This window comes from Glycine soja, chromosome 8 (assembly GCF_004193775.1).
Source record: "Glycine soja cultivar W05 chromosome 8, ASM419377v2, whole genome shotgun sequence".
Classification (NCBI taxonomy): domain Eukaryota; kingdom Viridiplantae; phylum Streptophyta; class Magnoliopsida; order Fabales; family Fabaceae; genus Glycine; species Glycine soja.
This window is the reverse complement of record NC_041009.1, coordinates 16,175,853-16,202,438: the sequence shown is the minus strand read 5'-3', so window position 1 is coordinate 16,202,438 and position 26,586 is coordinate 16,175,853. Positions and strand designations below refer to the sequence as shown.

General features: G+C 28.5%; 2 protein-coding genes across 2 annotated transcripts; both read right to left on the bottom strand.

Annotated features, from left to right (window-relative positions):
- Positions 1-6,380: 6,380 nt before the first annotated feature.
- On the bottom strand, positions 6,381-15,864 carry LOC114422343 (probable LRR receptor-like serine/threonine-protein kinase At1g05700). Its single transcript, XM_028388657.1, has 13 exons — positions 15,668-15,864; positions 14,804-15,380; positions 12,688-13,199; positions 12,248-12,386; positions 11,601-11,672; positions 11,385-11,456; positions 11,186-11,257; positions 10,009-10,154; positions 8,743-8,969; positions 8,538-8,658; positions 8,056-8,118; positions 7,766-7,955; positions 6,381-6,926 (listed from the first exon to the last, which is right to left on the bottom strand). Exons 1-13 carry the CDS (start codon positions 15,774-15,776, stop codon positions 6,533-6,535), a joined length of 2,694 nt encoding a protein of 897 aa, XP_028244458.1. The 5' UTR covers positions 15,777-15,864; the 3' UTR covers positions 6,381-6,532.
- Positions 15,865-18,338: 2,474 nt separating this feature from the next.
- LOC114422354 (inositol oxygenase 1-like) lies at positions 18,339-22,717 on the bottom strand. The gene is made up of 11 exons (XM_028388670.1): positions 22,248-22,717; positions 21,686-21,788; positions 20,318-20,402; positions 19,952-20,156; positions 19,702-19,761; positions 19,529-19,581; positions 19,315-19,437; positions 19,132-19,201; positions 18,937-19,015; positions 18,738-18,819; positions 18,339-18,637 (listed from the first exon to the last, which is right to left on the bottom strand). Exons 1-11 carry the CDS (start codon positions 22,279-22,281, stop codon positions 18,611-18,613), a joined length of 921 nt encoding a protein of 306 aa, XP_028244471.1. The 5' UTR covers positions 22,282-22,717; the 3' UTR covers positions 18,339-18,610.
- Positions 22,718-26,586: the final 3,869 nt, after the last annotated feature.

Below are 26,586 nucleotides of genomic sequence, written 5' to 3'. Positions count from 1 at the left end.
AGCAGAAAGTGAGAACTTATATGGCAACCGAAAATGACGCCTATTGAAGGAGGAGGATGGGAGTTAGGCACGGCCATTAAATGTGAACGCGTAAAGTGGTTATGTGTATACCTTCTCCATTGATACTACTGATTTTGTTCGTTACTTGTCTCTTCTGGTTAATTAACTGACTTAACTCATTTGCTGAAGCTACTTCACTTCACTTGGTTTGTGTGTGATTTGTCTCTTTAACTAATCAATTACTCTCTCAAGTCCATATGATGACTTTTAGTTTCTTTCATTTACTATGGTAGAGCTAAGTAGTTGAGATTTTGTGCGAGGGAGGTGTGTGGTGATGAATGTAATGAGGGAGGATCGACCACATGCGCATGAGTTATTTCGGTTGTTGTACAGAAAAAAGGTCGAGTACGTACTCGCTTCAACTTGCCATGTATAGTGTACCTTTTTTCTATTTTTTTTTCTTGGAATAAAATTGGCTAGATGCATCATGTTAATAGTAAGAGTTATGATATTAGTACATCCATTTTGGGTGCATTAGGATGAGAATAAGAGAGTTAAGAAGAAATGAAAAAAAGTAGAGTGAGAAAATAATTAATGTGATAATGTGATGGATGAGTAATAAAAAGAGAAAGAGAAAAAATAAAATGAGATAAAAGAAATACAAAAGAAAAAAAATGAACATATGAATATGAATAGTATTTTTCTAATAATATTATTTTGATCTTGAATTAAAAAAAAAACACTTGTTTTTACATGTGTTAGACACTCACTTATCTTCATGTAAATGAATGCATTCATCAACTTATTAATAATATAAGGAATGCTAACAATAAACATTTTAATACAATTCTATTATTACTTAAAATTTATTAAAAAAATTATAAAATAAAGAGAGATTCGTTAATGAGAAGTAAAACCATTAAAATTTTAATTTTTCATAAATTTTAATTAACAATAGAAAACATCTTTGAAAAAATGTGTTCTATCAGTGATGAATTCAAAAAAAATTTAATCGTCTATAATATTTTCACACAAAATATATTGTAAGTTTTCACAAAATATATTGTAAGTTTTCACATGATAAAAAATCTAAATATCTAAGTTTCTACAAATCTTAAAAAATAAAGTGGATTTCATTTTCATTCTAAAAGAATCTTTTTATGGGAACAAAAATAATAATTATTTAATATATACAATTAAATAAAATAATTAGTGGGAACAATTGTCCCCTTAATGTACAATATGCATCCGTCCCTACCTTTGATAGCATTTTAAGACACTTTTAAATATTTTCTTTTATTGATTAAAAATTACAAAATCATAAAAGTTATTCATAAAACAAGACGTTAGATACACAATTTAATAGTTTTCAGTAAAATTCAACCTTTCCATAAAAAATATCTTTTAAAGTATAAATAGTGTCATTAAATATAATTTCACTTAAACTATTTATTATTTCTATGACATTTTTTAAACAAAATTTAAATAATATTATCAATTAAAATTAATTAACTAAATTATTTTTTATTGATATTGATAAATTAATTATTTGATTCTTATAAAAGAAAAATATCGAAAGTAGTACTTGATAATAACTGGAGATTAACATATATGCATCTCGTGGACAACAAGCATACGTAACACCTCGCGAGTCACGTACTTATAGATTATGTTTATTAAAATTAGTTTATATGTTAATTCAAAGTTTATAAGTTATAAGTTAGGAGGTGAAAAATTAGAAGATAGTTGAAAATTTATAAATTAATTGATTTAATTAAAAGCATTTAATAAGACTAATCGATAAATATCAAATGACTTAAAATAATATATTTAATTATATGTATAGTTTAGTTAATAAAAAGTGGAAATTTTATGAATCGAATCGATAAAATAAAAATCATATTTTTAGGAAACAAATTAGGTTATATAATTTTTGAGAAAACATAGAATAAATCAACAAATAAACATAAAGTTGATATGTCCAATGAATTTTTAACTTTATATAATTAGGAGCAAGTAATGATAATTGGTTAGTTGATTGCTGTGTGTAAGAGTGTGTAAACTTAGATAATGAAATTTCTTATTGACAGTGAATAAAAAAATATAAAAGGGTTTTAAGTTGAATAAAAGAGTAAAAAATATTTTCAAATAAAATAATAAAAATAAAATTAAGAAGAATAGAAAATTAATAACTTACAAATTAACTTATTTTTCATAAGTTACTTCTGGTAACTTCTAAAAAGTAAATTCATATATCGAGCTTATAAACTCTTGAAAGATAATAATAGAAACTTTATTGGCCTATAAAAGAAGAATACTCTCAAATATCAGATATGAAAAGAAACATTACTTGATATTTATGCTATTCATATGCTATGCAGGGTTATTTTTGTCCTAAAATTTGGAAATTCTGGAATCTAATTATGAAAAAAAATTGTGGAGGTTACAAAGCATAATCACGTGGATTTTAGATCCTTTAAAATATAATGGTGTATTATTTGATAAAATAATAAAATTATTGTTAAAATATAGACCACCCATTCAACAACTTTCAATGGGATATATACATATATATGTATATAAATTAATATTAATATTAGATGTATCATATGAGAATTATCCTTCTTAACTATTAGATTAAAATGAAAAGTTAAGATTAAAATATTTTAAATTAAAATTAAAATTTTATTTAACTATAAAATCTCAAAAAAATTATCAAACAGAAAATAAAATATTTTAAAATTTAATTTATATTATCTTAAAATATCTTAATTCTATCACCATCATAATTTTTTCTGTTATAATTATTATGATATTTACCATCATAATATCATCACTATCGTGATTGTCCTCCCAGCATGACACATTGGTGATAAAAATAATCATGTTGGTGTTGGTGGTAGCAATGATAATCTTGACATAGATTAATTTTTTTTTATAAATGACATAAATTAAATCTTTAAAATGTTTAATTTTTTGCTTAATATTTTTTAAAGATTTTATAGTTAAATAATATTTAAATTTAAATTTAAAATATTTTAATTTAAATTTAAAATCTTTTAATTGAGATAAATTATTTTTATTATATATTTTTAAAATTAAACATGAAAAAATATTTATTTTATCCCGTATCATAATTTTTAACAAGCACCCTTCATGTTTTTTCAGCTCAATCAAGTCCTTGTGACCCTGTCCATCTTAGCTTTTTCTTTTTTTTCTTCTATACACACATTCAAAATTACATTTACTCGAAAAAAGAGAGGCTCTATATATAAATCAAATCATACACAACTCAACTAGACACTAGCTACTATAGTAACAATAATAATACAGACTAGAAAAGCCATATTTTTAATAAATTTCTCACGTTATTACAATCACATAAATATATATTTTTTAATTTAGTAATATATTCCTAAATTCTAATAAAAGCTATTTAATATTAATATATATTTCATGATTAACTTGGTTTGAGAACAAAAATGTAAAGAACTTGCATATAAGATATATAATCCTATCCTTTTCGCTGATAAAACAAGAAAAAAGGTTATTCATGTGCGTTGCTACTCTAATCAACTAACTATCAATAATGCGGGCACAAGTGATAACAGTAAATCATGAAAATATATATTTATCTCACGTATTTTCATAATTTCTAATAAAAATTAATTATCACTTTTAACGAAAATTATTTCATATTAATATTATATTAAAAAAACTCTTACCAACGATGAACTATATGAAAGTATTTGATAAGTCACTTTAGTTAACTTATAATTAGCTACTTATAAGTTTTTTAGAGGAACTAATTTATAAGTTTATTTAATTAAAATAAGGATATTTAATAAATAAAGTTTCTCATTAACTTTATTTTTGGATGCTATTATATTTTTGTGTTCATTTAAACCTTTAATATTCTAATTATTACACTGCTTATTCTATTTATTATAATTTTAAATTCACAAAATATTATAAATTCGAATAAAAATTTATAAGCGATTAAAATTAACTAAAAACAAAAAATACTTTGAAAAATGTTTTTGTCTACAAAAATAAAATGTAATTTATATAAAATAATTAAATCATACAGACATACATATTTTCATATCATTTTATATTTACCGGCCAGCTTAACAATTAATTTTATAAAATAATTTAATTAAATAAACTGATTTAATAACTTTTAATTTTCAATTAAAATTATCTTTAACTAATGAGTCATAATAATATATAGAGTGGTGGACTATATAGGATCAGAGCTCAGAACTTGGATCCTGAACAAATAGAGTTGGCGCCAGTTGCCATCAGCATTTACTAGGTTGCCTTCACCACAGAGATAGGACAATGTTTGGCTCACTCTACCGTTAAATTGGATTCATATCACAGCTACAACACCAACAAACACTCACCAGAAAAATAAAACTTTTTAAATTTCTAGGATTAAATTAAAATAAAACAGATCGAAATGAAAAAAAACCAAAATTATATTTTAAACATTATTCTATATTAAGAAGTAAGAAAATTAATAACAGAGTGTGCAAACTTGTATGAATGAGTAATTCTTAGCTGGGTAGCCCACTTAAATTATTTTATGAGCAAAGACATGCATGCATGTGACCATTTACAGATTTGTAAGTTTTTTTTTTAATGTTATAAGTTTGGTCAACGCCTTACACCAGAGTAGTCCAGCTGGTAATACACGTTCAGCAATAAATACATTAAATTAATATATGCTGGTTGCCCTAGTCCTCAGGCACGAGACATGCATGGATCATGGATGGGAAAGGACTACTCCTTCATTAAGATGTTTGGTGAATTTATGGGGAAATAATGCAGATTAGCACTCGCTATTTATCGGTTTTTATTACCCAATTTTAGTAACCCTTGCCTAAAAGTGCATGTGTGCTGCTGTATAAACAATTACTATTGCCACAGATTCACATGATCGGAATTTTAGTCTCTCTGTAGCCGCATGTACGTTCCTGGTTTAATTTTCATCGAAGAGATTCAAAAAACTTTATCATTTAATTTGTTAGTCGTGCATAAAAAATCACGAGTGTCTTTTAACTTATCGAATCATAATCTCAAATACTAATCCAGCTTGTATGAGATTGCTGCTGACAAAACAAAATTTTGCACACGGATGTCCCATTTTATCTTTAAGCATTTTAATTTTCAAAATATATTGTTTAAATCACATAATTGCTTTTGAGAATTGAGTTCAGCTTTTCTGCAGTAAAATTGTGTAGTATTTAATGGGACAATTTTTGTTTTTTACCAACTACGTGTATCTTTCAAGTAAAGCAATACTACTTGAGCTTAGGGAAACCACCATTAATTCATACAAATAAATTTACATACATTTTATTATATCAGATTTAATTAATTAACGTATTATGTTTAGTGTGGTAAAATAAAATCAAAACAAAATGTCATGGGACAATAAGTTACTACACTTATTTGAGAGAGCCAAACACTGTCGGGCATTGGGTTCAACAAGAATGGCATGATTTTGCAAGGCCATTATTTATCATGGTTTCTTGTCTGCTAAATGCTAGTAATAAAATTATAAACTCTCTTTAAATCTGAGTAATATTTAGCAAGGCGAATTAACTATACAAATTATATTAATAAAAATTAAAATATATAATTAAGTTTAGAAAGTTTGTGCATCTTGAAATTATTTTAATCCCAACCCCCTCTCCTCCGAAAACAAACTTCTTAAGATTCCATCTTGAAAAAGTTTTCACTCAATAGGCTTTTATCATAATATATGTTATTTTAAACAAAAATGTTTATAGAGAAGGTTTCCATGCAGAAAAAGTAAACACTGTACCGGTGTGTGCCATTTTTCAACGGTTGCAAGCTGGGGGAAAAGGGGACGTGGTGGGGAACCAAGACTATGGTGTAGTTGTTAATTAATTTCCACTTCCTCGTTTTTTCAAAATCCTACACTATATATATGGCTACATTACACCATTAACATTGAGCATATGACTTGACTAGTACTAATACGTTCTTCTCATTAATTTGCCTCCTTCAGTTTGATCATTAATAAAAATAATTATTAATTATATTTTATTTATTTATTGTCTTTAAATTTTTTTTCTGATGAATCCGAAAATAATAACCAAAAAATTAATTTGTGTTGAAAACTTTGACTTCTTGTTAACACCACTTTGCAGTCACACGTTTTTGCATCAGCATTTTAATTTCTGACTTGTTACCAGTTAGGACAGTTTTGTTTATCAATAAAATATTAAAGACTCTTAATTAAGTAAACTGTGATAAGATTAAATAATCTGGAATATAAAAGTTAGATAGAAGTATATATGATAAGTTGTTATATTATTCAATATTTGATGTTTATCAGAGAATAATAATACATTAATACCTTAAAAAGTTACTTCCAAGAATCAAAGTTTCAAGTTGTAATTTAATTTATTCGTTAAAAAATTGTAATTTTTAATATAAATCTTAAAAACCTAAAAATAGTTGCAATTACAGTTGTCAACTTTTTAAAACCTTGTTACTACCTCGCTAGAGAACTCTCTCCGCTAATTGATGCCACAGAGAATTCAGTGAATATACATATACTATCATCAATATTCTCCATGGGAAAACATTGTTTTAATTCTTTGACCACTTGATCCATTGTTGGCCTCTTAATAGAACTCGGAGCTAGACAAGCCATTGCAACATGTACAACTTGCGATGCAGTCTCAGAGTCATATATTCCCTGTAACCTTGGATCCATAATACTATCAATTTCTCCTTCATCAGCTAACATGGAATTTACCCACTGAACTATGTGAGTATTCTCGTGGGTTTTCAAGATAGCAGGGTGCCCTGTGATAATCTCTAATAGAACAATTCCAAAACTATAGACGTCACTTTTTTCAGTCAACTTGTTTGTTATTTGATATCTGCATGACAAACAATGAAGCTACTTCAAACAACATTTCTATCATATATATACCAAAGAAAGCTTAAAAGATCGAATAATATTATATTATTGCATGCATGCAAGGGTTTATCTTTTAATCATGAGAAAATATTCACTTTTGTTTTGATTCCTCATAATGATAATTTGTATGATTAAACTTACTATTTTTTCTGTGCGTTGTTCGGGGTACGTTTAAATTTAAGTTAGATCTATAAATAAAAATAAATTTAAAGAGAATAATATATGTTTTTATTATTAACAACGAATATAAGTAAAAATAAATTTAAGAGATAAAACTTTTTAAATCAAGTTCAATTTTATTTTATTTTAACCATCATAGGATTTAGGGTATTTGATTTTCCGATTAAACTTAAGTATTTTCACAAGTTTTTATTTGTTTTAGAAAGTTATAATATTAATCCTTAATTCAAGATGTAATTATAATTAATTAAAAAAACTATCCTCTTTGAAGAATGTATTATGAAAAATTGAACTCATATTTTATCTCACTAAGCTTAATATGTATTGGGCTATTGGCAACTCAGCCACTCATTGGATACTACATATTTTATTGACATAGTATGTCAAAATTTAAAAATCAAAGTCAAATTCGGATTGATTAAGATTAAAATTTATTTTTCTAAAAAATATATCTTTAACTTGATCTAATGTATATCAAGATTTGGAATTTAAATTAGAATTACTTAAATTTATCTAATAATGTTTAAAAAATATAAACAAACAACTTTGTACTCTTATTAATGTCTTTGAATTAGTTGTGCATGCATAAAGCTAAAACTTAAAATTTTGACAACTTACTCAGGGTCCATGTATCCCGGGGTGCCTGCGATTTTTGTTAGTACATGGGTGTCACATTCATTTGAAAAGATCTTTGACAACCCAAAATCAGAAACTTTAGCGTGGAAATCTTCGTCAAGTAAAATGTTGCTAGTCTTGACATCTCTGTGCACAATTGGAGGCTTACAATATTTATGCAGATACTCCAACCCTGCACATAAAATGTACAATAATGTTGTTAACCTTGTAGCTAGCGTAGCGTCAACAGGAAGACCGGTAAAACTTTCCACCCCAATTAATAAGTTCCTCACCTGTTGCTGAATCCAGAGCAATTTGAAGTCTCTGTTTCCAACTTAGCAAAATTTGGTTTTTATCTGCATGAATGGCCATGGAATAAAATTTAGTGATACTGGGAGTTAGTTTTCCATACAGTTATGTTGACAAGCAAAAACATGTGTTATGAAAGGTATATATAGTTTGACAACTACTATAAAATATTTTTTATTTTTCTTAAAACAAGGTATCCCAGAATCAAAAGTCACGAGTTTTTTTAAAATATATGTTTCAGTTTTGCAAAGTAAAATTGTCATCAGTTTTCTAAATTAATTAACCATTTAAAAATCGAGATTAATGATAAATATGAAAAAAATAATCATGATATTACAAGTAAAATCAATTAACATTATAGAGAAAAAATATTTAAGATAACTTACTAGTTTGCATACAATGTTAAGTCATACTTTGAGTGTATTAAGTTAAACTTTTATGGCGCATATCATATCAAATTCGAAACCTGAAAGATGGTTTGCCAAGTCTCCGTAGGCCATGTATTTATATATGAGCGCCGTGGCTTCATTGCAATATCCAATTAGAGGAGTCAAGCATGTATGGTGTACTCTAGTGAGAATTTTTGCCTGCATATCAGATAGAGTCAATATTCTTTCATCTTAAGGGACTTAAAGATATTGTGGGTTAAATTCAGTCGTGACCTATAATACCTCTGTCTGAAATTGCTGAAAACCTTGAGTTGAGGGAGAGAGAATCTTCACTGCTACTTGTGTTTCACCTTTGAAACCATAGTAGACAGTTCCATATGCTCCTTTACCCACAACCTTCTCAAAGTTATTGGTGATGCTTAGAACCTCTGCGTAGGTGAATTCTTGTTTATTTGAGTTCACATACTCAATTTTGTTGAAACAACTCAGCTTCTTCGTACCCATGACACCTGATGAAATAAAGCAGAGTGTATTTGGTTAATACACTTTTATCTTTTATCAATGTTGGAGATCCCACATCAACCTGTCACAAGGACAATATATATAAGTGAATGATAATCTTTATCAACTCATCCCATAAATGGTATCAAAGACTAATTCTAACAAGTGTTCTTATCCATCACCTATAGATGTCAAATCTTGTATATAAGTTTCATGTTTGGTTTTGAGTCTGACTTAATCACTCAATCAGAGAGTCAACTTGTGAGTTGAGAGTTACTTATACACCCTATTTTAATAATATCACTAATTAATGTGAGATCTTCAATTTTCTCATGCCAAGGACTATATATTTGTGAGTGATCCAACAATTACTATGAATTTATTCAAGTTTGAGTCTAACTCAAGTGAAAAATTAACTCATGATTTTGTTAATTTCTGTAATAATTTAAGTTCTTTAAAATTAATATATAGAATAACTTTTTAGAATTTAGATTTGGGGTCTAATTGAACTTTCAAAGCTAGTTCACCGTGAGATTGTTACTGCAATAATTAGTTAAAATTAATATACTTAGTAATTTTTTTAGAATTTAAATTTAAATCTAACTCAATGTTAAAAACTAGGTCGATAAGGATTGCATGGATCATATTATTATTAGTGAATGTAGAATTTATAATACATCCTCTTGCTTCAAAGATGGGACACTGAAGCATCAAGTTCATAAGACTAAATATGTGTGGATAGTTTGATAACAACTGAAAAATAAGTGATATGGCAGACCCAATATAAATTCATTTCACTTTAGAATTTGTATTTGAATTTAACTTATTTTTAAGAGTTCACTTTAGAATTTGTATTTGAATTTAACTTATTTTTAAGAGTTAAATGATAAAGTGAGGATTGTTACTTATTTATATATCCTAAGAGATATAATAATAAATTAACGGGAAAAAATGACTGTGTATGAAAATTAAGTTATGCTCATAATAATAATTATAATTTGGAATTTTTGTACCTCCAAATCAAGTAGAGGAGTTGTTATATCGTACCTTGTAGTCGTCGTCTTCTTAAAAAAGAAAGTGATACTATCGAAAGAATGATGAAGGCTCCCACAAATGTTACTACCAACGGAATTACTACCTTCTTTCTCTTGCGGCACGTACTAGAGGTGCAAAGATATGGATTTCCCTCAACACTAAACATAAAAACTTCTGTGTGAGTTAGTAGTTAAATGAACAAATAAGCAAAAGCAAAAGCAAAAGCGAAGTGAAAAGAAAAAAATTACCAAAAAGAGGAAAAGAAAAAACAATCAGAGAGGACATGCAGGGTAATAAACTAAAATGGTAGACTTAGTCAACGTATGGTCCATATCTTGAGTTGTTGACCGAACATTTTGGAATAAGTACGTGGGTCTTTTCAATCATACAGTCCTCACTTGGGCTGTGTTTAATATAAAGGCCACAAATAAAATAGATAAAAATAAAAAAGAGAGTAAAAATATGTGAGAAATAAAGTGATAAGTAAAATTATTTGATTGAAAAAAAATATACAAGAGATGAGTAAAAATAGAGGAAAAGTACTATAGGTAGACCTTACCATTTTTAAACTTATTTTCATCTTTATCATTTCTACTAAACCAACAACATTCATTTCTATCTTGTCAATATTATTTCCATCCTTAGAAAAACTACTACCTTAACGTCGTACATCACTCATTGTGTCACTAAGAAAGACCTGTAGTTTACATAAAGCTTGGAGAGAAAGGCAAAGGAGTATAAGTTATATGTATCCTGTAAGCTTTTTTTTAATTTTCTCATTCTCAATATATTGCCACAATCATGGATGGAAATTTACATGACTCTGCAACAAACATGTAAGCAACAGGTTTCAACATTCCGGGATTGTTTGAGGAACAATGGGGTACCCTTTAGTAAGATACCTCCACCTAACTAAGTCGTCCTAGCAGGGTAAGATTTTGTCTTTGCTAGTTTAGTGATACTGTGATAGTGATGCTGCTCAAACATAAATTTCATATTTTCAACTTTTCTTTCTTTCTTCATATTTTTATTTTGCTACATATACCATATTTCCATATGATGCATTGTGCTTAACTTTGGTCATTGGTCACTAAATCACAATTCATTATAAAGAGTGGAATAGTCAAACGAAGCAAAAAATGGACAACAAATTAATGGACCAAAAAATATGAAATATTGTATTGAAAACCTTAATTGCAAATCTGCCTTTTCCTTGAGAGCCTTAGGAATTGGACCCGAAAGCTTGTTCCCTGTCACATTACTGCAAAGATTGTGAAATATATATATTGCCTGAGTGTGTAGCAGGCAAAATTATAAAGTTTTTTTTTTTTTCATCGGCGGCAAAATTGTAAAGTTGAAAGGCATTATTAGAAAGATTCCAAGCTTACAGAATTTTTAACTTTGGCAATTGTGCCAGAAATTCTGGTAAAGATCCTTCCAGTTCGTTTTGTGACAAATCCCTGGAATATAGAGAGTAACATTTGGATAAAACTCGTTGTTGTTAAGATTACAGAAATTATATTAGGAGTTGGGCTGCAAACCTAATTAGTCAATATGTTAATAATTGAACAGAGAATCAATGAGCGATAATAATCAGTACTTACAGGATTTCTAGTTCGGTAAGGTATGAGAATGACATATTTATCTGCCCCTTCAGATTGCTTGAGCTCAGGTTCCTGCAGCTCGTTGTTTAAGATTACCATAATATGTGATCAGACTAGTTTTCTAATACTAAGTGTGTGTGTTTGGATTCTTGAATCATCCAGAATCAGGTTCAAATTAATACCAGCTAAATACCGTGATTTCAGCTAAAATGTTCACATGTTTGGTTCCATATTGAATAGTTGATTTCTAGTCAAGAATTGATTGTGTGTGATTGTTTCTACATCCTCAAGATCACATTTGTGTGAATATCATGTTTGGTTTATGTTTGAGTTTAAATGATTTAAGTGACATTTGTTTAATACTAAATTTTATAACTAAATTGTTTTTAGAATAGAAAAATTTCAACAATAAATGATATCACTTGAAAATTAATTTTAACCCAAATTAATTTTACAAAATCAATTTCAGAAATACTCTTCTAAACATATACTAATTATACAATATGTGTCACTGTGATCTTATTAAATACTATTTTTCTTTTCTCTCTAGTGGCATCAATGTGTCCCTTGCATTGCAACCTTGTTGGTGTTTGACTTGCAGTAATTAAAATTGAAGTTTAGTAGAAGGATAATTAATTTGTACTCACAAAGATGTGATTCTTGGAACGGTGTTGTAGGAGCTGCAAATGAGACCATCCCATGCATATTGCTTTGGAACACATGGGTCTCCTTGCCAATTCAATCTAGAGATCTGGTACGCACTTTTGATGTCCACAATAGCACCAACTAATAAAACATGGTGCAAGTAAGTAATATATTTAACACATACATTATTCAAGAAGACACATATGGTATATCTAACATGAGAAAGAGAGTATTAATTTTTAGCAATATAATTATTATTAAGATTTAATGTTAAAAAGTCATATAATTTTTTAAAAATTTCACTTGATTCTAAATCTTGATTATAATGTTTCACATATTCCTCTTATATAATATCTTCTCTACTATTGTAATTATAAGCACATCCTACAAAGATTTCAAACTTATAAGTACGTATGTAACATATTGTTGTATTGATAGATACCATCTCTAGCCTGTGTGGGCAAATCAAGTTGTGTTATCAACTTATAGACCTCGAAGGCGTTGAGGATAGGTGGAGCATCCGATTCTGACGTGGCACTAACATTGAACAAGACAGAACCAGAACTTGTTTTTTGAGGCGCAATGGTGACAGGCTTGAGGTATTCAAGAACCAAAGGTTGTGTGAGAATGGTTTGGTAGTTAAGGGTGATATTAATGATTCTTTTTTTACCAATGGGAAGTTGCTGAATTTCAAGAAAGTGAAAGTAGACGTAGTACTCATAAGGTTTGTCCAGGGGCGCATAAAGATTGTCATAGTCAAATTGTAAAGGGTGCGAGACGTTTGGAGATTGGACTGCAGTTCTTAGTACTTGGGAGGGCAACTTATAAATATCACTGCTTCTTCTTCCACTGTCCAAGTTAAGAGATTCCATAACCAAGGGATACCAACCATTCGTATCATCGAGGTCACACCGCCATATCCGATCATACACGTCATCTTTGTACCTAAAGTAACTTTAATTTTTTGGAACAAGAAACCAAACGATTATTTAATTTATTGGCTATTTTATAGTAAATAAACTGAACCTTTCTATGAGAGTTATTTTTAACTTTGAAACAATGGAGAAAAGGTGATCGAGCAAGAAAACAAATTGAAGTTTGAAATTTCTATTGAATGAAAAGTGGAAGAAAGGAAAATTTACCTAGTCAGCTTTCAGTTTTGGTGAACAAGAATTTTAATTCTAAAAGAAGAGGTTCTAAAAATGGCTAAAATAATTTAACAACAAAATTAAGGACTAAAACTTAGAATTTAAAATTTTCAGGGACTAAAATAAAAAAATGAAAATTTTATAGAAACTAAAATTTAAAATCTTTATGAGAACTAAAAACTGAATTTCAAAATTTTGAATCACTAAAATTGGCATAAAAAACATTGAGTAACATGGCATTACAAGGCCTACCCGTGACACTTTCTTGTGGTGACATATGGTACCTCCATATAAAATGTTAATATGGACATCTATCTGATATATCAACAATTTTTTTTAAAAAAATGTCAATTTAATGTCAAAGAATAAAAATACTGACGAAAAATAACAAAGGACTAAAAGTTATCAAGAAAATATATGAGGAACAAAATTAGAATATCAAAAACTTGAGGGTCAAAAACTTAATTAGTCCAAAAACTGATACCCCTAATGTCAACTTAAGACTTATTTGGACAAATTGCTCCATAAGCAGTTATAGAAGAAAAAATAAGAAAAAAATGAGATAAGTTTCTCTTTAAGTTAAAATTAGATTTTGTATAATTTAAAAAATTAGTTTTGGAGAAGCTAATATAAGAAAACTTTTGGATATTAGCTTATACATAAGTTACTTTTAATTTATGGAAAAATTTATTTCATTTTTCCTAATTGCTTACTTTTTTTCTCCTCTAAGTATTTAAGGAAAAATTCATTCAAATTAAAAAGACCCTTAACCATATATTGGCAACCTCAAGGAGTTGATACTTGATCGAGGAGAACAAGATACTTGAGTTCAAAAAAATTTCTTGCCTTAAATTAAAGCATCATTCCATCCTCCTAAATTTTAAATTACCCCCTAAAAAAAACTAATTCTACTGGTTTAAGTAAAAATTTCTTTTTGGCCGTGAATATTAGGTCATTTCAGTAATCGACTAAGGGAAAACTATTATAATCGGTATCAATTTTTGTTTGGATAAATTTGTTGAAAAGTGAGTTTAAAATAATTAATTTTGTTAGATGCAACAAAAAAGTTAACTTTTATATTAGAAAATAAAGTTGAAAGGAAAAAAAAAAAACTGTTAAGCAATAATCATAAGTTACAAATTTCCAGATTTAAAAAAAAACTTATTTTTTAGAAGAAAAAAAAAGTTTCTTATAAAATTCGAGTTGATGTCCCAAATATTTTTAAGTCACCATGACATGATCCATGGTATCCACGAGATGTCTGAAACATTTAACTTTATTTTATAAAGAACTTATTTTTCATAAAAACAACTGAAATTGAAAAAAAAAAAAAAAGAAGCTTTCTTGGGTTGAAATGGTCTAGGGCATGCAATGCATATAGCTAACCAAGAAAGTTTAAAGAGTGATTACTAGTCTCCATAAGGTGGAGGCAATGCAGAGGAGCCAACGTCAATCCTTAGCTGAAGATATAATAGTGGTTGTGGAGCAGCGGTGGGAGTGTGATAAATGGAAGTGTTCAAAGGTCTCAATTCCAATGAAGCAATGCAAGGGATTGTGGGGCCACTTTTAACAAGGCACACATCTATGCTTTCACTTGACACAGTCTGAATAATCTCCGTGAACCAGTAAGTGTCGGCGTAATCAGTGAGATTAACTTTGTCCACAAGATTGACTCCAATGTACATGTCAAAAGAAGGAGCTTCATTTTTGCCATCATAGTTTCCATATGAAAAGAAAGCCCTTATGAGATACTTGCTACTGTTATTTTTACCATGCTGTGGTTTCAGGGTGTAGCAGTTCCTCTCTCCTTTTGGGAAGCATCTCAGTGTGTTCAACTGTCTCCCATAATCGCGATAGTTTAAGTTCACATTCGATGAAACCATATGATTGCTTCCTGTTCCAACATAATCATTGTCTGTCTCAAACCAAATTCCAGTTTCGGTGTGGGAATAAGCTGCTTCTGATCCACAATCAATGCTTATGAAACCTGATAATTATATATGTTCACTCACATCAGAAAGAATGTAAAGTTAATTAATCTAGGGTGTCACTGATCTTTTTTTTCCCACTAAAATAAAAGATAATGTCAGGAGTTTACAATCATTTACGCATCCTGCTTAATCAACGAAAATTCACTCAAGAGTATTACTGGTCTAGTAAGTAGTAAGTAATAAGTAATATAATCTTTGATATTTTTGTCATGAAGAAGCAAAAACAATAACTTTAAAAAAAGTTCCTTCAAATGGGAACCAGATTAGTAGTTGCGGTAAATACCGGGGTTGTTATTTTCTAGTGCTGAATTGGTATGAATAGTGAAAAGTGAAACCAAGGCAAGCCATGCCCATACGTTTAAGATGACAATCCGTCGTGTTTCTCTTTCCATGTTATCTGCAGTCACGCATATATGGAAGCTTATGTTAGTCACAAACTAGAACAAAAAAGCAGAAAAAATCACAACGAATATCAACTCACCAAAAACTTGATGCACCCTATATATAGTCTTTTTGTATGAGAGTGAAATAAATATTAACCATTAATATTTAGATTTTAGCATATGAATTATCAGAATTATCAAAATGCACAAGGCTTTTGAATTTCTAACAAAATCGCATATATTTTTTTTAATGGTTTCATAATACTAAATTCTAGCATTTCATATAAGGTTGGCATCAATCATAAAAAATAATTTTGTACAAAACTAAAAAAATATTTTTTTACGAAGCACATGTGATTAGAGAGAGACATAATAGCTGGGATGATAAAAAAAATTTTGAGTTCAATCATCTCACTAATATAACATTTCAAAAAAGAAGTCCTCAAATCCTTAAAGAATATTTAATTATATTTAAAATCGTAGCAAATTTATATTTGCATATATAACTGTTTTCCACATTTGTCTCATTTTTTTTTGGAGAGAAAATCTTGCCACAAAAATTTCGTTAGTGATAAGAGCAAAAGAGTATTGAGCATTGACTTCGTCTTGTGTTAGTTGCCAAGTCGCAAGAGTAGGTGCACAACATTTATTGATGTGCTTTAATTTGAAGAACAGGTCAACTGACTTAGTCAAGTCAATCAACAAGAGCAACAGGAAAGAAAAAGAAATTAATTACTCGAGCAATGATTTGACATTTTATTTGATACATTTTCTTTCCTATCAAATTATGTATTCTCTCCTATTCTAAATATAAGAAAACCCATTTTTTTTTTATCTTATCTTCTTTGTCTTAAATATAAAAAAATTAATTAATTTTATCTTATTAATGTTATTATTTTAATTGATATTTTAGTTTCAATAATTCATTTTTATTCTTGATAAATTATTTTTTAATTGAGATTGGTGTGGCTAAATATGATTAATTAATTTTCTTAGTTAGTGTGGATCCATTTTTCTCTCCTTATATTTGAGATGGAAGGAGTAATACATGGATAATGATGAAGGAATTACATTAAATGTGTTTAGTAGGAAATATATCTTCTTATAAATTACCATTAGAGTTAAATATGGATATCTAAAATAGTTTTATACTATCATTTAATTATAAATTATCGTTTGAATTATTTTAAAAGTAAAAAAACTTATTATATATAATAAATTGTAATTAAAGATTGAGTAAAAACTTTTACGCTGTTAATATATAACCCTTTTTCTCTTACTATTATATAAAAAATGTTGTTATCTTAGTTGTTTTTATAAATTTTAAGTTTTATTAACTTTTTTTTTACATGTACCTCTTTAAAACAAGAGTTTAATGGTCATACATGAAAAAATAATTTCACACTATCAATCACAATTTATCAAAGATATGATTTTTAATATAGTTATTATAAAAAAATCAACTAATTTATTATATATACATAATGATTTATAATTAAATGATAATATAGAATTAGTTTAAACTATTAAAATAAATTGATTTGATTTTTTTTTGAGAAATACTATACTTACATTAAAATGTTATTAAAATAAATTGATTTATATTTTAAAAGTAAAAAAACTTATGATGTATAATAAATTGTGATTAAATGATTGTGTAAAACTTTTTAAGTTGTTAATATATAACGCTTACTCTTTTACTATTATATAAAGAATGCTGTTATTTTAGTTGTTTTTATAAATTTTAAGTTTCATTAATTTTTTTTACATATACCTTTTTTTAAAACAAGATTTTAATGATCATACATGAAAAAAATAGTTTTACACTGTTATTTAATCACAATTTATTATGATTTTTAATGTAGTTATTATAAAAAATTAATTAATTTATTATACATAATAATTTATAATTAAATGATAATATAAAATTAGTTTAAATGATTAGTACATATATAACCTTTTTTTCCTTAAAATAAATTGATTTGATTTTTTTATGAGAAATACTATACTTACAATCTATATCAAAAACACTTCAACTAATATAAGCAACTTTAATAAGAATGCTTGGTTATATTCATGGGCGGATCTTTTTTTGATCTACTAACGGATTTTCTTTATAAGAATATTTTGGAATTAATTTTCATTTAGAGATAAGTCATAAAAATAGTTACGATTTTGTAAATTAAAGTAGTATAAAGATTTAATTCCAAAATTGTCCACATTTGATAATTTTGAAAAAAATTTACCCAAAATGATAAAAGAAGTCACATTGCACGTGTAGTATGTTTTGTATCAAGACTTTGGCTTATTTTAATTTGAATCATTGTTTTTTCGAAAATAGAAATTAAAATTATATTATTCTTTATTATATATTCGTACAATATTCATAAAGTGTTTTTTTTGTACTTATTTACATTCTTCAATTTAAATTGTAATTGTAATAATAGTGGGGACATGACGACCCTTGTCATCTAGGGTAGAAAAATTCTTTAGAAAAATCTTATTAATAATGTTGAGTCTAATCTTGAAATTGTCCCTTTAAGAAACGATTTACTTAATTGTCACCCTCAGTTAAAGAATCAAGAGACCGTATAGTTTCACATTATGTGAGAATTCCTTAGATAAGGGAAAGAAAAAACAAAAAAGGAAAAACATTTCCTCTGGTTGCAGGACTTTAGCTACAAATATTATTTCATACAACTTACAAGAATATCTTAAACCACCAAAGCATATAAATTAATTAATGCAACTACAGCTTTATAGCTTATTATTCCCTCTACTCCATACGAAACTAGTTGGCTATCATGGTAAATTATTGGCACTTCATGGCTCCAATTAACTCTTCACCACTTCAGCTTTGCAGGGAAGTACTGCAGCAAATAAATGCACTTTAGTACAAATTACAAATTCGATGATTTAAAAAAAAAAAATTGAAAGAAAAGGATACTAAAGTTTCCAAACGGTGCTGACCTTTTCAATGAGGGACAGATAGTACGGTCTGACCCTTTCAACATCAATTCGAATTTTGCTCTTGCTGTAAAGGTCATATTTGCTGCAGGTATATATGCAGAAGAAAGTTAGAGAAAAAATTGATAAATCTTTGCACACTTAATTAATATCCAATCACCATTCACCAATATATTTAATTAATAAAAAGATGTAGTGTTACTTGAAAATATGGAGCCATTTCAGATTCTCAAAATCCTCATCATTCATCAAGTGCTTATAGGCTCCTTCCTTATGTAATGCTGCAAAACAAATGAATGGAACGAATAAGATTGCAAATGGATCAATTTGATAAGTTATGAACTTATAATTAATTATATGTTGGACAAGGGAGCTTTTGCTTCTAAGTTGTACTTACCATAGAATGAATGGTATCTTATAATGAACAAAGCCGCAGAGGGCAGTGTAGTATCATTCTCCTTTGCCACCTAAGACAGCACCCAAAGTTTTGAGAATTTCCTCCACAATTTATGAAATAATAGCATTAAATAATTCTACGTAAATAAATAAAAAAAATTACTAGGATTTTCCAAGGGCTTACTAGATACATGTAGTCATCGTGTCCCCATGACATCATCACATTGTTAAGTCCACATCTCTCTGAGTAAATCCCATATTTAGTGTTGTATGCTGGATTGTTGTAGTCTGGATTTTCCTTAAAATACTGAAGTGGGAATGCAACACATGTCAGGTGTTTAATTTTAATATTTTTTTTTGTTTTCCACCCAAAAAAGAAAATGAATTGACAGATTTACCTTGTGGTGAACAATGGACTCATCAAATCTGCAACCAACAGGGAATATGTCCCCTGTATGAACATATTAAATATTAAAGATTAGTTCATGCTTTAACTAGAAATTGCGAAGAAGGCATGTAAGATATGACCTTTTAACCATAGGTGTCAATGCTATATAAATATCACACATACCTACTACAGCCCATTGAGGAAGTCCTCCAAAACTAGGCAAATTCAGCACCTTGCCAAGATCTGCATTGAAGCAAATTGGTAAATGCTTGTGGTATAAGTGGAAGTTTTCTTGCAATTTCCTATCTTTCATTTCCAATAGTCCATATTAAAACCAAAAACACAAAAACTATTTCATAGCAAAAGGATCTTCAAACTTTTTCAAGTATAAGGAGCAATGCATGTAAAAGGGTCATTAGAATGTAGAAAGTACCATGGATAAGGCCAGTTAGGTGCAACCAATCTTCATCAGGGTAGTCCCTCCTTATAGCTTCGGCTGTCTGGAGCAAGTGTTCAATCTGAGGTTCATCCAAGTCAGGGTCACTCTCATCCACCACTTCATTAAGGAGTTCACAACATTCCCATATGCTCATCTCTACCCTGTTCAATTTTGCGTACTCCTCTCTCATTTTCTTCACCTGTATAGGTATGTATGTTCAATTTAATACCATGCTTCACCCCTTTTCAATTTTAAAATTACTAGTCAAAATTGTGGCAAACATGAGTTGAAATTTGAGATTTGAGATTTGAGATTTGAGGGGAGGGCATGGTAAATGCAATTTTTGTGGTAGATGCTTACGAAATCAATTGATTGGTAAGTGTGATTTTTTCTGTAGAAGTTCTCCACTCCTTCATGCCTCTCACTTTCAGCATCATTATAAGCCCTGTTTTACAGTAGATTATCACTCATAAGATAATTCTAGCAGCATTTTCACATATGCACACATCTAACCAGTTTTCATTTTGAGAATTTTTAGTGATCCCAAGTTAATCGCAAGTGAAATTACAAGTAGTATCTTGTTCATTTTTTTTTTTACCAAAAATTCTGAGAAAAGACTAATAGCTCTAATCGTTTACTTGCATTTATAATAATGGAAAAAGGTTGTTAACAAACCAAATGTGATTATTTCATCCGTAAAAATAGTTTACCAGTATGAATTTGAGATATTCCCTAACATGTTTTTTTAAAAGTAATATACTGTGGTTTATTTTGCCTCAGTTTTGAAGAAAATTACATTTTTTTTAAAAAAAATTGTAAATATTTTAAAGTTAGAAAATTTCAAAAAATGATGTAAGGTATCTTAAAATTCATCATAAAAACGAGTCACGGTATATTGCTATTAGTTTTGGGGTGGCATAAATGAATTCTATTTTTTTTTTGTTAAATAGTGAAGTCTAAAATTGAATGGCAATACTTCATAATTCCTTTCTTTTTCGTTATTTATATAAATATAAATATAAATTACTTACTTTTTTTCAAAAGGGGTAGAGTTGTTGAAGGGCTTGATGGGCCTAGCCCAAAGGTCAACGATATTTCAAGCCCATAAGGAAAATGGGCAGCAATCCTTTTATTTGACCAAAAAGAAAAAAAGAAAAATAATCAGTTTGTGATAACTGATTAGGATGAATTCCTATGACCAATTGTGAGATGAAAAACTTTTTCCATCCCAAAAGTAAAAATAACACAAAAAGGCTTAAAATCTCTAAGAAAACGAAAGGGAAAGGAAGTACGAGAAATTCAAGTCTAGAATTTGAAGGAGTACTCAATATTTTTGTTTTCACTTTTTCTACTTTAATACTAAATATATATTTTTCTTCGGTTTAGCTAAAAGCCTAAAACACATGGCGCATTATACCAAGACAAGATATTCCATTCGTCATCATTTATCACGGTAATAAGTCAATAACACCCAAATTAACTTAGTCAGTTCTTCAATAAAGATTGCTAATAAGTCCATAAAATGAGTGATATTTCGTAAATAATGATTATAAAAAAATTAACGTTGACAAAATTATTGAAAAAGTTAAAACTGGCGAGTCGCTTTGTCCTTATATATATATATATATATATATATATATATATATATATATATATATATATATAGGTAACAAATAAAATTGGACGAGAATATTAATGGGTGAGAAAATAGGTTATGGAGATTGAAACCTAAACATGTGCCCAAATGAGTTGGTCTGTGTTATCAGAAATCCACCATCCAACACCAGTTCTCTCTCATTTATTGGTTCAGTCTTTGCCTCTACTTCAGCCCCTGCAATTTTTAAAAACCTATTAACTGAAAAAGCACACAATTTGGAGGACATTTTTGCACTTCCAAATCAAAAGTACGTGTGCTTCAGGCCGAAAAAAGACAGATTTTGCACCAATTACTATCACAACACAACGGTACAAAATTCATGGAAAAATACACAGATAAAGCCATTCTTTCTTAAACTATAAATTAAAGGAACGAAACCTCTTTTCACTTTCTTTTTTTTCGGTCATTAACTGATAATTACAAAGATTACACTTTTCTTATGAGAAAAAAGTTTAGCTTAAATGAAGACATGCCCCTTGTAAAGTCAGGAAAAACTACCAAACCTATATTGCCAATATTACACTAAAATATAGAATTTTTTCTATAATTCTCAGAGAATATTAACAATAGTAATAATAATATATTTTGCTTAAAAAAAATAAAGATTACAAACAAACAAACAAAAAAATTTACCAAAGTGATCAGATTGCTCAATGAGGATAGTCATGTTGACTCCAAGGGTTGGCAGAAAGTGAAAGAGAATAATATAACAAAGAAAAGAGTTGGAAGCACAAAAGGAGAAGAATTTTGAGGTGGGTTGGCATGGTTGTGGAAAGGTTGCTTTGCTATTTATAAGTGGCCGGAGTGTCCTTGCCTGAGAATTGGGAGATACCAAGTCCTTCCCTGAAAATCTTGCTTTTTCATTTGATCATTTTCTAGTTTTCCATCTTTGGTACTAACATCATGTTTATCCATCTTTAACCCTCCCTTTAACATAAAATAACTACTATATTTACCACCAAGTTAAAAAGCAATCTAAAAGAGGACAACACACTCCCATCATTCCATGGAAAGAGTGTGATTAATTGGTTGCTGATCGACTTTGGATTTGTTGTGAGTAGTAGGTACATCAATATAGATTCAAATTGACTCTTACCAATGATAACATACTAATTATTATTTCAAAAATATAAATAGGTTTATTTTAATATTTTTGTCTTTCTAATTGGGACTGTGTATTTTTTAAAATTAAATTTTTGTTTCAAAATTTAGTAAATTTGGTTTTCTTTATTAAGTATTTTACTTTAAAAATTTGTATTATTATTTTTCTTCAGGCATGAAATAATTTAAAAAATTAGGTGTAGAAAGTTAAATAATTTTTTTATAAAAAGGTATAAGATGTGAAACTATCTGAATCTAGATCTAGATTAATACTACTACAGTTAACACCAAAACACATTATCATAATAAAATTAATCCAGTCAAATTTCCTATATTTTAAATTTATTTATGAAAATAAATGAGAGAGGATTTCATATGTGGTGGCCCACTTTGGCTGATTTCTTGTCATAACTGAGTCAGCTTGATTTGGATCACATGATATATCCCGGTATGTGGGGCCCAGTGACGTGGCATCCAGTCAAATTTGTATTACACGTGTTGTTTTTATAAGGCGCTTCATAAATCACAAGTTGATACATCGTTGCCATTTTTCACCACCGTTCGTTTTTGTCAGTCCTCAGTAACCGGACACGTGTCCTTCTTCCAATCCAACACGTTGATTACAATGCATTGAAGCCTTACACGTCCGAGGATATAATCTTAACTCTTACGTGCGTGTTTTGTACATCAATATATACAAACTAAATATAATTATATAATGATAATAATATTAATTCAATAAGATAGGATAGATAACAATAAAGATAAATGCTAGCTAGCAATAGTGTACAGAAGTAATGGAACGCATATACATACGCTGTATAAGTTGGAGGAAGAAATGGAATATATCAGAGTTACTTTGTTTTCAATTTGATTTGATTTGATAAGGCACAATGTAGTTGAATATATTACGTGATAAAGACAATCGCGTGAACACAATGAGTAAATGACAAAATGAATAGGATTCTGGCTTTTCCAACTTGTGGACTTATTAATTATCATTTTTTTTAACAAGCGAACCAAGAAGAATGGGGAGAACGGATTTTTTCTTTCTTTTAATCATCTTATCCAAATTAGTAATAATATATCTTATTTTCGATTCTTCTATAAATTTTTCTATTACTCTATAAAAATATTAAATAAAAAATACATTTATTTAACGTCATAAAGATAGTAAAGCATAATAAATATTAGTAGTTACCTTACAAGAGAAATTAAATGAGAAAATTAGTAGCAACAAAGATATTATTAATGGAGAATTTAAAATTATTCTTATCCAAAATTAAGAGCTTTAAATTCTAGAAGTACGATTTCTTTTTGTTGTCAAATTCGATTGTTAAAAGCATTCAAATGTGAGCTATTTACCTCCATTTTTTCTTTTTAGGGTTTTGTTACCGACAGTTTTGTTGATATGGACCAATGCTTTCATTGACACGTGATTTCAACGATTTTTTCTGCCGATTTCAACGTCTTGGTCTGTGATAAGCTTTCCAGGCAAGAAGAGGAGAGTGATTTCAATAGAATAAAGAAAATGTAATTAAAGAGTGGCAAGATATTTTAATAGATAAAAATAATATTATATTATAATTTACAGTAAAATTTTTTGTTATAAACAAAAATATAATTTATATATTGAAAGATATTTATTTATTATATATTTAATTATATACAAATATACATTTATCGATCCAATATACAACATAAGTTAAAATACTAGTTAAATTTAAATATAAATTATGCAATTATCACAAACAAACATTAATGATAGACCAAGTGAATTATAATCCGTTGGCTTATAATTCAATATTTACATATACAAGAGAGCATCCTCGATCTGTGTGCAGCCTACTAGCCTAGCATATGTGTTTCCTTCCCTGCCCTTATCATATATTGATTAAATGGAGTGATCAATCAAGATAAGTATGTATTATGTGTTTTCTTCCCGGCCCTTATCACATATACTAATATTGATTATATATAATAATGAAGTTATAAATCAAGATAAGTATCTATTGAATGATCATTTGTCACTAATGAATTTGGTAAGTAACTCTGTCTCGGGTGAAAAAGTTATCCTCCAGTGACACTTTATTTATTTTATGCTTGATTAACTGACTAAGACATCTCAACTAAGATAATCTTTGGCTACTAATCTATTTTATTTTCCTTCCTACTTCCCACACTGAAAATATTTTGGTATACAATAATCGTAGTAAAGCTAAAATCTATGATCTCATTCATATTATCTACCCACACTAAACCTCCAATTGATAGAAAAAAATATTAAGATACAGAGCTTTGCTTTCAAGAATGATATTCAAAACTATCACAAAATAAAAAATATATCAAGGAAAAAGAAAGAAAGAATAAACCAAGAATTTCATCTTTAGTGTCATAAATAGTTCTTAAGTTGATATATTTCACTAATATTAATTAGACACTAATTTGAAGGACTTTTTAAATACTTAAAAAGTTATTTAACATAATTTCTAATACAAATTATTTGAATAATTTTATCACTTTATAGACTACTGAAGAGAGTGAGTAATATTAAATTAAGAAAACTATATATCGTCAATCGTGGATTTCTTATCAAATAATTTTATGACCAAGTTGACCAAACGCATGAGATATATTAATGTCACTATTTACACTTGCAACGTAAAATATATGACAAGTTGCATGCTATTATATATCCATAAACTCTATCGTTATCACGAAAGACATGGTAATGGATTGGTGGTTCAATGTGCCTTAAAATCCCAGCCATGTGTTGGTTCCACCGTGCATGTTGGCAACAAAACGAGGGGTGGATAAATTAAATTAAGCAGCAAATTACTACAGAAGTACTCCGTATGTAGAAAGAGAGTGTGTAAGTTGCAAATATTAATTAATTGTGTCACTTTCAGCAATCTGTGATGAGGTGCTCAAGAGGTGACAGTGGATATATATATCCGGCACTCCACCTCCTAATACAACAAGTGAAGCTAACTTGTACAGTAATTTCACAAGAGGATCATATATAGTTCCTGCCATCAAAGATACACCACAAAAATTAATATATTGCAGGTTTGGTTTTAGACTATACAGCACAGAAAATAGCTGTCCACAAACACAATAGGTTGCTTTCTCACACTTGTGCCTTTTTTTATATATATATTTTACGACCAGACAGCCAAATATCTTTCATTTTTATGGTGTTTTGTGTAGTCTCCTGGAGAAAATTAATTATCGGTTACATCACCGCCACCAAGTCACCAACATTACATGCAGGGGAAAACATCATTAGACAACAAAAGAACAACACTGCTGTTATTTAATAAAGATCCTCTATTAACTAAGCCATCACGGTCTTAAGGCATAGATAAATTCCTTCCTAATTACTGTTTAACCTCTTCTTACTGGCGCTAGCTTGTCCAATAAACTCGGTTGATATGTTTGATTTCTCTCTAAAGTACGTTTGTCCATTTATATTTAGTCTAAAATCAACTTTGAATTTATTGAAGCATAATATTTTATTTTTTAAATAGGATTTAGTAAATAAGTTGATTTTCTATATTTTAAAAGTAAGTCAGTTTTAATGGATGAACTTAGTCAATAAGTGGTTTCTATTTTTAAGGAGCAAGTTAGTTTTGATATTCTGTTTTACTAATATCTTGTTATCTAATTAGTTTATCTTTTATTATTTATTGTATCGCTGCTGAGAACAATTTGAATTAAAATATAATAATTCTATTTCCTCCACATACGTATTGTCTCTCTTCTCTCCTCTGTTTTTTTATAATTTTCTCCACAAAACCAACAATTGGTATCAGAGCCTTATTCTTACGGGACCTATACCATGGAAGGTGAAGCAAGTTTTTTCCACATA

Coding starts and splice junctions, on each gene's coding strand:
- LOC114422343 (XM_028388657.1), bottom strand. CDS start 15,776: ATGGAAAGAGAAACACGACGGATTGTCATCTTAAACGTATGGGCATGG. Junction 13,200..14,803: donor CCTCCACCTTATGGAGACTA/GTAATCACTCTT, acceptor AAAAAATTAAAG/TTACTTTAGGTACAAAGATG. Junction 6,927..7,765: donor CCGGGATACATGGACCCTGA/GTAAGTTGTCAA, acceptor TTTGTCATGCAG/ATATCAAATAACAAACAAGT.
- LOC114422354 (XM_028388670.1), bottom strand. CDS start 22,281: ATGACTATCCTCATTGAGCAATCTGATCACTTTG. Junction 19,582..19,701: donor TCCTCAATGGGCTGTAGTAG/GTATGTGTGATA, acceptor ATGTTCATACAG/GGGACATATTCCCTGTTGGT. Junction 19,016..19,131: donor AAGATACCATTCATTCTATG/GTAAGTACAACT, acceptor TTTGTTTTGCAG/CATTACATAAGGAAGGAGCC.